The 11,028-nt window shown below is 47.7% G+C and overlaps 4 protein-coding genes across 4 annotated transcripts; 1 reads left to right on the forward strand and 3 right to left on the reverse strand.

The window, feature by feature from the left end:
* Nucleotides 1–184: 184 nt before the first annotated feature.
* BDV27DRAFT_95888 (uncharacterized protein) lies at nucleotides 185–802 on the reverse strand. Its single transcript, XM_032078050.1, has one exon. It carries the CDS (start codon nucleotides 643–645, stop codon nucleotides 331–333), a length of 315 nt encoding a protein of 104 aa, XP_031929148.1. The 5' UTR covers nucleotides 646–802; the 3' UTR covers nucleotides 185–330.
* ppm1 (protein C-terminal leucine carboxyl O-methyltransferase ppm1) lies at nucleotides 185–2,085 on the reverse strand. Its single transcript, XM_032066416.1, has 2 exons — nucleotides 1,699–2,085; nucleotides 185–1,635 (listed from the first exon to the last, which is right to left on the reverse strand). Exons 1-2 carry the CDS (start codon nucleotides 1,970–1,972, stop codon nucleotides 707–709), a joined length of 1,203 nt encoding a protein of 400 aa, XP_031929149.1. The 5' UTR covers nucleotides 1,973–2,085; the 3' UTR covers nucleotides 185–706.
* Nucleotides 2,086–2,284: 199 nt separating this feature from the next.
* BDV27DRAFT_125811 (ubiquitin-protein ligase RKR1) lies at nucleotides 2,285–7,858 on the reverse strand. The gene is made up of 8 exons (XM_032066417.1): nucleotides 7,391–7,858; nucleotides 6,933–7,326; nucleotides 5,146–6,874; nucleotides 4,275–5,095; nucleotides 3,807–4,223; nucleotides 3,385–3,758; nucleotides 3,029–3,328; nucleotides 2,285–2,976 (listed from the first exon to the last, which is right to left on the reverse strand). Exons 1-8 carry the CDS (start codon nucleotides 7,685–7,687, stop codon nucleotides 2,455–2,457), a joined length of 4,854 nt encoding a protein of 1,617 aa, XP_031929150.1. The 5' UTR covers nucleotides 7,688–7,858; the 3' UTR covers nucleotides 2,285–2,454.
* A 135-nt stretch (nucleotides 7,859–7,993) lies between these two features.
* BDV27DRAFT_95904 (TFIIH/NER complex ATP-dependent 5'-3' DNA helicase subunit RAD3) lies at nucleotides 7,994–10,798 on the forward strand. The gene is made up of 3 exons (XM_032078051.1): nucleotides 7,994–8,082; nucleotides 8,144–8,600; nucleotides 8,652–10,798. The coding sequence occupies exons 1-3, from the start codon at nucleotides 8,066–8,068 to the stop codon at nucleotides 10,560–10,562; spliced, it is 2,385 nt and encodes a 794-aa protein (XP_031929151.1). The 5' UTR covers nucleotides 7,994–8,065; the 3' UTR covers nucleotides 10,563–10,798.
* Nucleotides 10,799–11,028: the final 230 nt, after the last annotated feature.

The raw sequence follows: 11,028 nt of genomic DNA on the forward strand, positions 1-11,028 counted from the left end.
GTCCTTTGGCCCCGACAGTTCGTGATAAGAGGATCCACTTGGTCCGTGGGGATATTTCGTTAACCCTGTTTGATTGATGCAATTTTTTTGGACGAGGACCCTTTTTGTCTCACTCATTGGGTGACCTGAAGTTTTTTAAATTAATTAGTTGATTGATTGATTAATTAATTAATTGAAATGTTGGGGTTGACAAGGCTGTCACGTTGCACCCTCCGTAAGGAGCCTTTCAATTGACAGCAGATCTATCAGATGTCAAGTATCATGTAAATTGATTTGTGTTGTGCTTGGATATGTTAATTGGAAGGGAACCCCAATGACAGGTGCTGATCGTCAAGAAACATGGTCCAGACCACACAATTCTACAAAGATCAGCAGAGCGACACCGACAACTGCAAGTTTTCCCACAAAGCAGCGTTGAGGGCAAACCAATGCGAAAGAATGGATCCGAATGGCAGCGTTGGAAAAGGGGGCCAATGGTGGAAAGAGACCGGCCAAACTCTGTTTGGACACTACTTTCGCTGGGTAGCATTCGGCTAATTGTTCGATAGTTTCTGAGAGACAGTGTGGAGTAGGCAGCAGTACCGTGTGCTTGGCCCTAAGGATTCCACTGGTGCCAATGCACGCAACCACCACCATCCAAGTCATGCCATTCGACGCTAGTGGATATCGTCGACTTCCAAGGCATGGCAATAGTCAGCCTGCTGGGTCAATCCGCTGACTGTCCCTCAATCCCTCTCCACCCGTCAAACACTCCTATAGACCCCTCGCGCCAGCCCCACGCGATACAATAATGTTGCGCCAGCAATCTCCATTCTTCCATCTCGTCCAGCATCTCGAGTCCGGATACCCTCTCCTTTTCCTCTTCACTCACCCATCGTTCCCAGATGAAATCCACGTCTGCCGCGACTTGGCCCCCGCTGAAGCCTTGTTCTCGCAATCGTTTTCGCTGCGCCGCTAGTGATGCGTACTGATGGAGCGTTTGCAACTGGATCCCGCGCGTCGCAAGGTTGGATACCATTGTCCGTCCGAAAGCATCGTCCGGACGAATGGGCTCGTAGAGAATCAGGCCGAGTGGTGTCGCTGACTCAGTTCTCCCGGCGTCACCAGCAGTATCAGCATTTGACTTACTACCTGTACCGGGAAACAAAGTTTCCGTAAAGTAACCTACGACATCTGCTGCTTCACTCGGAGAGAGATATACCAGGCAGCACTCCGAGATCAAAAGTGTAGGTAGCGTCGTGTCCACCCCCCGCAGGTGTACCCTTGAGTCAGCCTGCGCCGCATCTAAGGTGACCGGTACGCGCTTCAGACAGCGCAGATCCAACGGGTGGAGATGATACGCATCCGTATGCAGCGCATCCCCAGCATCGGAAATTGTGGCGTCTTCCGGTCGCCCAATGCCCAGTGCCCGTTGGAGGAGAGGCGTTGAGCGAATAAACTTAATCTTGGCGGCTGTGTTGACGGCGAAATCAACCTCGTGATAGATCAGATTCGAGGGAGACTGCGATGCAAAGAGTCGGAAGGCGCGTGTGTCTGTACCGGCACCGAGGGATATAATTTGTTTCTTTGTCTGGGGCAACTGGGAGAGGAATTGGGTAACAAGGTGGTCGATCGCGGTGGTTCGGACGTAAGTACCTGCAGGCGGTTAAATGGAATGAATATCGACGGTCGTTAAACGGTATACTGAGCATCGGTTACCTCTGTTGATAATTGGCAACCTTCTCGTCTCGAAACTCGGACCAAGTACGGTCTTCGCAAAAGGATCGTGCAAATAACCCAATGCCACCGCACTCAGCCGGGAGACACTGGCGTCATTGTCAGTACCTTGAACCACACGGTCTTTGCTCGTTGTCCCGCGCGGTCCATGCCCCCCATCAGAAAGACTGCCATCGGCACCTCCGCGTCCTCTGAAACGACCCCGACCGCCACCTCGACGAAGAGTATTGAGGTTGGGGATCTGGGAAGCTGACATGTCGGGGGAAACAAGTTCTTTGTGAGGGGAGTGCGGCGGGCGGTGGGGTTGACCGATTTAAACTCTTCATTAAGGCCGACTTATGCCCATTTATGAAACCCTTCATGTCAGCAAGAAATACACAAATTGAACTATGACGTTATTTATGCTAAGGATCGAGTAGCACTAAATCAACTACGTTATCTATCCCTCACTGTGGGCTACCATCCTACTAATGGTATCCAGGCCTAATCTGCCAAGACTGAGCATCACTAGGAGAATCATATTGATGCTGGTAGAAGAGGACAGAGAAGATGGAATACAGAAGAGTACTTCTTAGTAACTGTGACCTTTCTATAAGCTGATCGAGATATATCATACATGCCCCATAAGGCCATAGGTAATATGGAATGTGACCCCCTTTTCTCTATAACAAAGAGCAAAGAGATCTTGTTCGGAACTTCAATGCCCAACGAGACCAACTACTATACATCGATATGTCATCATACATAGACAAAGTTGTTCCGGCACAGCGGACAAGTGCTCTGGTTACTGCTCTTAAACCATCGGAACAGACACACCGAGTGGAATGTGTTCTTGCAGGTGGCACATCGCTTGTTCGGAGTCTGCATGTCCGTCGAGATGACGGAGTAGCAGATTGCGCACTCACTCTGCCCCTTCAAGGCACCTTGGACGTTCTTCCGGAAGGCCAACAGTCCGTCCACAATGTTGCCGTTCGCAAACATGATCACTCCTTGGATGGTAAGAAGCCAGCTCTTCCATTTTCTCTCATCAACCAACACTCGACTCCGACCAACCACCAAAGCGGGTTGTAGCGGATAGGCCGGCGGAAGGGATATGGACAAGGCAACCGGGGGTGACTCCTCATCCACTGGAATGCTAGCAATGATTTCAGAAGTCTTGGGCGAGATTTTCACGGTCAACGCCCGCTCTTCGTTGGGGTCTTGCGTTGACATCCATTCGGTAATCCCTCGCAGGGCATCCTCAACGATCAGTGGTGAAATCTATACTCAGTTAGATACCATCGCCTCAACATATGCTATTCTGCGCGCTTACGTATTTTTCGGTCCAGACTTCCACCGGTCCTTTAGTGCGCTTCTTGGTGTCAATCCACCAGCTCTTGGTCATGTTTGCCAGGTATCTCAAGCACAGGAAGTACAGATGGACGAGGAGCCATTGGATTTCCTTCTCCTGAGATTCCGACTGGTCTAACTCGAAAGAGTGAATATCTAACTTAGATGCGTCCACCATTTTTTGGTGAGACTGTTGGAGGAAGTCGAATGTGAATTCCAAGAGTGGAATCAAAACATCATTCTCCTTGATGCTAGATACGTAGTTCTCTTGCACAGCAAAAGACTGTTTTTGTCGTTAGCCACGATATAATTCCAATAAGCACCGGCGGATATACATACTGCGTTAACGAAATGATCGAAAACTATCTTCCAGCTTAAAAGATATGATCGTATTTCCGACCAGACCTTGTCATCACCATACGATAAGGATATTGAATCCATAGTGGGCGCTTCGAGCAACAGAGACAGGAGCTCATCAGGTAATTTGACGGTTGTCTTCGACAATGCCACATCAAAAGAAACCTGCTCTTGAACACTTGGAATATACCGATGTAGTACAGTATAGGCGGCACGTTGCACGGTGCGGCTCTGCGCAGTCAGAAGTGGGAAGGTCCTGCTCACGTCTTCTAGGCTCTCAATCGATATGCTGTTGATCAGTCGACACAGGAGATCTACAGTGACATCGCGAGGTTGGTAGAATGTAATAGAAGAGTCTGTTTCGTTAGCTTAATATGTCCATCGTTCATCGAGCATATACTGACCAAATCCGTTGATCGTTGCTGTCAAGTCATTGAACAACTCGGCCTTTCGATCTGACCAAGCGTCTTTAACATCGTCGTTGCTCTCTTCATTGCCTACAATAGATCTCAGACGAGCAAAAAGTCTGAAGGATCCTAGTAGAACTGGCAAAGCTTCATCGCTGCCACTGGCTTGCCTCCAAGTTGTGCTAAGAGCGTCCATACAATCCTCCCAGTGCGAACCATACATCTCATGAATGCAAGGTAAGACAGATGACAAGGTTTGAAATATCTCAGACTTGATACCAAGGGAGATATTCTCCGACTGCAGACATTGTATGAGGTGCTTGACTAGAAAGACGACGCGCTGGGTCGGAATAGACTCAATCACTTCTTCCGATCCTACTACGAGAAGGTTGAGCAGTGATAGCTTTCGGAGGCCTATACACAATGTTAGCCTGCACAAATAATGAACGTATTTCTCTCACTGACCATCGTTTCGCTCATCATTGGGTTTCAATCCTGTGGATTCTGCGACAAGTTCATTGCATAGCCGTGTCCCTGCGGGGTTCGAGAGAATGGCGTGTCGCAAGGTCGCCACCCAAGAAGCCGAGCGGATAGCATTTGCTGTTCGCACATCCTTGCAAAGTTTGGCAACTTCTTCCGATGACTTGGAATTGGTCGAGTCCTGACCCTCCATAATCTTTACAAAAGCCTCGCCAACTCGATAGTCGGCGGGAGAGGTACCAGTTAAGTTTTCAAGTTTACTTTCCCAAAACGCAGTGATTGACGGTGCAACGGATTCTTCCAAGTGTGCCCATCCATTGATCAAACTGCGGCCATCATTGACAATTTCCATATAGTCTTCTCGTTGCTCGGAAAGCAGTACTCCAGTTATGCCATTGCAATTGTCGATGCTCAAATCATCGTCAATCAGCTGTACGGCCAGAGGCAAGTAGTAGAACAGAGTTTGAAGCTCTTCTGCACCAAGCTGACTCGTGACATCAGAGGACGAAAGAGTTCTAATGGTGAAATAGGCGAGTCGAAGAGCGGACGAACAGTGGCTGGAGTCGCGTGGGACCGTCTCGTAGCGCCTTCTAGTCTCGTCCGACATATGGCGGTCGATGATATGAACTGTCCCTTTAAGCGGACTTGTAATAGCGGTTGATAGTCGGGGAGGGAGTGCAAGGAAGGGCTCGAGGGCATCTTCCCAATTTTGACGAGAAGGTAGGATATCCTTTACCACTTTTTGGAGGTCCTCGGGCTTGGTGTTATGCAGAAAGTCTTCTGCAACATTCAATAGAGACCCAATCCTGTTTATATTAATCAATCAATTCTTTTCCTTTGGAAGGAAGGCACTCACGAGAGAGATTCCTCGTTTACATTATTGAAATTGTGCTGAAGAATTTCAAAAGTTGACCTAGCACTTGTTTCACTGACTGCTGATTCCTTCACTTGTCTGCTTAATGACTCTGCAAGACCGGCCACTTCCTCTGATGGAGACTCAGCGAGGAAAAGCAACTTTCCTGTAAATTTCGAACCATGGGGTCCACTTTGGAATTCTCTTAATGCAGTTGGAACGGTAGTTGTAATTTGAGAAACTCCGAGTAAGGTATCGAACACTTTGCTTTCATCTGATAATGCATCAATGATTGACAAGAATATTGACTCTGTGAGCTCGCCATGAGACGTTTGGTTCTGGAGCACCGCAATAACAATCGACCAGTGTAGAGAGCTACCTCTACAAGCCCTGTCTAAGGCACGCGCGATCAGAGAGCCAAGACCACTCTTGTCATCTACTTCCTTGAAATCGAGTGTAGAGAGGAGTTTTTGAACAGCATGCGCATTTGACGACTCGGGTTCAGACTGTGCTACTCTTTCAACGACTTTCTCGAAACTTGGGCCAAATCCATCCCATGAACGGCAAGACAGGATGATAGAGATCAAACGATCGGCGGATGGCGAAGTTAGAAGTTCTGGTGCATCGTCTTGAACAAACCTCAATAGCTCCTGGGAATGTTGTGCAATCTGTGCGACTTTCTGGACCATTCCTTCAACAACTGCAGCTGCTCCATACGGCTTGCCGTTTCGAGTTTGCAGAACCTCCAAGCAGTTTCCAAGCAGCCCCAGGTTTGTGTCCTCGAATACTTTCAACAGTTTAAATTCGCGATCTGTATCGGCTACACGTGAAAGCACCGAAGCCTCCAAAGCAAGAAATCGTTCGGCCTGAGCACATACTGCGTCTTGTGACGACCTGAAGTCCTTTGACTGCTCTGGAGATGAAAGCTTCACAGCTTCAAGCAGGTTGTTCGATAGCTCAGTCCACACCTTATGCAACTCTCCTTCGTGGTTATGCGTTGCTAAAATATCAAGATAGTCAGCGCAGAGAGCTTCGGCTGACTGAGCAGGAAGTTCCCATTCAGAACGGTCTTGCTCAGGCCTGACGTATTGCATTAGAAGGGGAGATAGCCGTTCGTGTAGAAAAGATTCTCGATCATTTCGAGGAAGCTTATTTGTGAGCCACATTCCAGTATCAATATAGGCTTTCCAACCAACTGCGCGGTTCTGCCGAGGTTCATCCCTAGAGTTCAGTCCGTCTTGGAAGGATTGAGTAAGTTTTATGGCGCTCGACAATTCAACGTTGTCTTCATTTGTGGGCTTCGCATCAACTTTTACTAAAGTTTGCGATGGGATAACCTGCAATAACTCGTACAGGTTTTGCCAGAAGGAGGCTAGACCACCCTCCGAACCTTTCTGGATATACTGAATGAGTCTTTTAGAGGAAGAAGACTTCCCCGTATAGTCATCCGTCCATAATTGAGGCCTTGCAGCTGTCACCTGCAGCAGCAATTCTGACAGGTCCGAGGAAGATCCTAATTGAGATATATGCAAGGATTTGCCGATGATAGCGGCACTGATGAGCTTCCAGTCAAGCTGCTCTGGGTCTTTAGAGACAGCGGATCGAAGGAGGACATAGACCGATCTGCGAACAAAAGGGTCATCATGGTAACATAAGGACCATAACGATTTACTACCCAGAAGGTTTTCAATCGTGGCTATATCCTTCTCAAGAACCTCGCGTGTCGAATTTCCTGCATTGACACCCAGTTAGAACACTTACAGGGGACTATAGGGTGTATAATAGCGCACCTATAATTCGATTAAATAGTAAAACAGCAGTTCCTACAACGCGAGCATACTTCGCTTCTGCATCATCAGACTTAACAGTCCTCTCATCACTAAGAGTCTGTGGAGTCTGCTGGAGGATGACATCATCTACAAAATCAAAAATAGAAGTCTGGTAGATCTTCCACACGCTATTTCTCTTTTCTTCAGTCGAGAAAACTCGTGTGAAGGACTCAAATGCGGAGCGATGGACCAATCGATCATTGTCATAGAGTCCCGCAAGCCATGCCCCAATTACTTTCGGTAAGAAACGGGCAATTCGCTTTCCCACTAAAGAAGCAATAGATCCTTGTGTGGAATGAGCCGTTTGCCTCACTCTACGAGACAGATCAATTGATGCTCTGGGGTAAATTTTAATCTGTCAAGGCACAAAATTTAATCAACATATTACCCCAATCCGCATGGTGTAGGTGCAGACATACCCAGGCTTCCAGGAAACCATCATCGAGGGTCCCACTGCGACTTTCTACAGTAGAAACATGATCCCTCAAGTCATCCAGTGCCTTTGTCCTCGTTACTTCATCTTTCTTCAAGAAGTTCTTGAAAGCAATTGCCAATTGCGCTTCATATATCTGCGAAAGGTCCGGCGGCTCAGCCACATAAGTAAGAGACGACGGTTCCCTCCCGGAACCAGAGAAAGAGCTTGAGAATCCACCAAATGAACCAAAGGTGCTCGCAGCGCGGCTGCTTGACGCCTGAGACTTGAACTTTTTACTCATAGTAAATGTGGGGTAAGTGGGCTGTGAATATGAACAAAGGAGTGAACAAAAAGGGAAAAGGGAAAAGAAGAAAAATGGAAGAAAGGGGGAAATACGAGTGCAAGTCCCAGGGCACTCAGATACAAAGAGTCAACAACTTCCCAGCCCGAATTATTGCTTTTACTGTGAGAGATTGTCTCAATATCAATTACTTCAAAGCGGGCTTGATAATCGGCGTCCATATCGGGATAGGTCACGTGGGACGGTGTCATTATGTCCCGATAAGGAAAAGTTCGTCACGAAGTCTGGCCGCGGCCTTAACTCCGTCTTAAGTTGTAAGCTTGTCCGAGAGCTTCCTTCTGTGTAGCCCAACTTGGAGCACGTCGCTCGGTCGTCACAATGAAATTTTTCATTGAGTAAGTACACCATACTAAAGCTCTTTTCAGTCAGATTTAACCTTCCAACTTTTATCGATAGTGACCTTCCTGTCCTTTTCCCGTATCCTCGTATCTACCCCGAACAATATGCCTACATGTGCGACCTCAAGAAGACCCTCGATGCCGGGGGTCACTGTGTCCTGGAAATGCCCTCGGGCACCGGGAAAACAGTTTCTTTGCTATCCTTGATTGTCGCCTATCAGATGCATTATCCGGAGCATAGAAAGCTTATCTATTGCTCTCGAACCATGTCGGAAATCGAGAAAGCTTTGGCAGAGTTAAAGGCGCTAATGAAATTTCGCACCGAACAACTCGGGTACACTGAGGACTTCCGTGCTCTGGGGCTTACTAGTCGAAAGAATCTGTGTCTGCATCCGTCTGTCAAAAGGGAGAAAAGTGGCACAATCGTTGATGCCAGGTGCAGGAGTTTAACTGCCGGCTTTGTCAAAGAAAAAAAAGAAAGAGGCGAGGACGTTGAGCTCTGTGTCTACCACGAGGTATGCAAATACTGATTGATAATTAATGGGTTGATTTGTGACTTGGTATAGAACCTTGACCTCCTCGAACCGCACAACCTTGTACCTCCAGGTGTTTTCACCCTCGACGGACTACTGAAGTACGGCGAAGACCACAAACAATGTCCATATTTCTCGGCAAGGCGGATGATGCCATTCTGCAACGTTATAATATACTCCTATCACTATCTTCTCGATCCCAAAATTGCAGAGCGAGTATCTCGGGAATTTTCGAAAGACTGTATAGTGGTTTTCGACGAGGCACATAACATCGATAATGTCTGCATTGAATCACTTAGTATTGACATAACGGAGGATTCGCTGCGGAAAGCCACCAGGGGAGCAAATAATTTGGAACGGAAGATCAATGAGATGAAGAGTTCGGATGCGGAGAAATTACAAAGTGAATATTCCAAGCTCGTTGAGGGTCTGCGGGAAGCAGAGCAAGCCAGGGAAGAGGATCAGTTTATTTCAAATCCTGTCCTCCCTGATGATCTGCTCAAGGAAGCCGTACCGGGCAATATACGCCGAGCGGAGCATTTTATCTCCTTTCTCAAAAGATTTATCGAATACCTCAAGACTCGAATGAAGGTCACTCATACCATCTCCGAAACACCTCCCTCGTTCTTAACTCATGTCAAAGACTTGACCTATATCGAGCGAAAACCTTTGCGATTCTGCGCTGAACGGCTAACGTCACTCGTGCGAACGCTGGAACTTATCAACATAGAAGACTATCAACCGCTGCAGGAAGTGGCGACATTTGCGACTTTAGTTTCGACGTACGACAAAGGATTCCTCCTAATCCTGGAGCCTTTTGAATCGGAGGCAGCGACAGTTCCGAACCCTGTGTTGCATTTTACCTGCTTGGACGCAGCTATTGCGATCAAGCCTGTGTTCGAACGATTTAGCTCCGTCATTATCACTTCTGGAACTCTATCGCCTCTTGAAATGTATCCTAAGATGCTCGGATTCACAACTGTCATGCAAGAATCATACAGTATGACTCTCGCACGGCGTTCTTTCTTACCCATGGTCGTTACTCGTGGCTCAGATCAAGCACAAATTTCCTCCTCGTTCCAGATACGTAATGACCCGGGTGTGGTGCGTAATTACGGGAACATCGTCCTGGAATTCTCGCGAATCACACCCGACGGCATCGTCGTCTTCTTCCCTTCATATTTGTATATGGAGTCCATTATCAGTATGTGGCAGGGCATGGGCATTTTGGATTCTATATGGAACTACAAGTTGATCCTTGTGGAGACACCGGATGCGCAGGAGTCTTCGTTGGCGCTAGAGACATATCGAACAGCTTGTTGTAATGGAAGGGGTGCCATCTTAATGTGCGTCGCCCGAGGTAAGGTCTCCGAAGGTATTGATTTTGACCATCACTATGGTCGTGCCGTGATATGCATTGGTGTACCATTCCAATACACCGAATCGAGAATATTAAAGGCACGACTTGAATTTCTTCGAGAAAATTACCGCATTCGAGAGAACGACTTCTTATCTTTCGACGCGATGAGACATGCTGCACAGTGTCTCGGTCGGGTCCTTCGTGGCAAGGATGACTATGGAGTCATGGTTCTCGCTGACAAGCGATTCCAGAAGAAACGGACCCAACTTCCCAAGTGGATCAGTCAGGCCATGCTTGAAAGTGAGACTAACCTCAGTACTGATATGGCTGTGGCCACCGCGAAGAACTTCCTACGCGGCATGGCTCAGCCTTTCAAAGCCAAAGACCAGGACGGTATCTCAACATGGAGCATGGCAGATTTAGAGCGACATCGGGAGAAGCAGATGTTGGAGGAAGAGAGAGCACGACGAGAAGTACTGGCTAATGGACATGGCGCAAATGGTGATTCCAATGGTGCAGCCGTCGCTGCGGATGAATTTGATGACGACATTGACGACGACCTCATGATGCTGGATGCACAGTGAAAGTCAAGCTGGATAGTACTATTTGTTTCCATACGTTGGGCATAGTCATCCACGCCAATACATCGGAATGTTTGATAGCCGAATATGGTTTTCCGATCTCCAGGTCTTTCTAGGACCGCGCAAAGATCCTGCATCATTCAATACCCCATACGCACGATGCATGGTTTGTGCCGGTGGGCGTAAGATTATTAATAGATATTGTATTATAATACGGGCTATCTATCCATGAAGGAACAGGACATACACAATCCGGCTGAATTGCCAGAGTGGGCAGTTTCTGTTTCCCACCGCTCATAGGGCCCTCTCCAGTTCTTGCATCGGTTCAATAGGACAGCCCACCTCCTTTCCCACTTAGGTAGGGTCAAGCAAACATTAAAAAAAAGGCTGGTGTGATTTGGACACCCTTACTTACCAATGCCAGTAATGGTGACCTAGGAGTCAATGGTTCACGAGGCCCTTAGTACCC

This window comes from Aspergillus caelatus (genome assembly GCF_009193585.1).
Source record: "Aspergillus caelatus strain CBS 763.97 unplaced genomic scaffold BDV27scaffold_57, whole genome shotgun sequence".
In the NCBI taxonomy this organism is placed as follows: domain Eukaryota; kingdom Fungi; phylum Ascomycota; class Eurotiomycetes; order Eurotiales; family Aspergillaceae; genus Aspergillus; species Aspergillus caelatus.

Coding starts and splice junctions, on each gene's coding strand:
- BDV27DRAFT_95888 (XM_032078050.1), bottom strand. CDS start 645: ATGACTTGGATGGTGGTGGTTGCGTGCATTGGCACCAGTGGAATCCTT.
- ppm1 (XM_032066416.1), bottom strand. CDS start 1,972: ATGTCAGCTTCCCAGATCCCCAACCTCAATACTCTTCGTCGAGGTGGC. Junction 1,636..1,698: donor GTTGCCAATTATCAACAGAG/GTAACCGATGCT, acceptor AACCGCCTGCAG/GTACTTACGTCCGAACCACC.
- BDV27DRAFT_125811 (XM_032066417.1), bottom strand. CDS start 7,687: ATGAGTAAAAAGTTCAAGTCTCAGGCGTCAAGCAGCCGCGCTGCGAGC. Junction 7,327..7,390: donor ATGGTTTCCTGGAAGCCTGG/GTATGTCTGCAC, acceptor GTGCCTTGACAG/ATTAAAATTTACCCCAGAGC. Junction 4,224..4,274: donor CAATGATGAGCGAAACGATG/GTCAGTGAGAGA, acceptor CATTGTGTATAG/GCCTCCGAAAGCTATCACTG.
- BDV27DRAFT_95904 (XM_032078051.1), top strand. Junction 8,601..8,651: donor AGCTCTGTGTCTACCACGAG/GTATGCAAATAC, acceptor GACTTGGTATAG/AACCTTGACCTCCTCGAACC.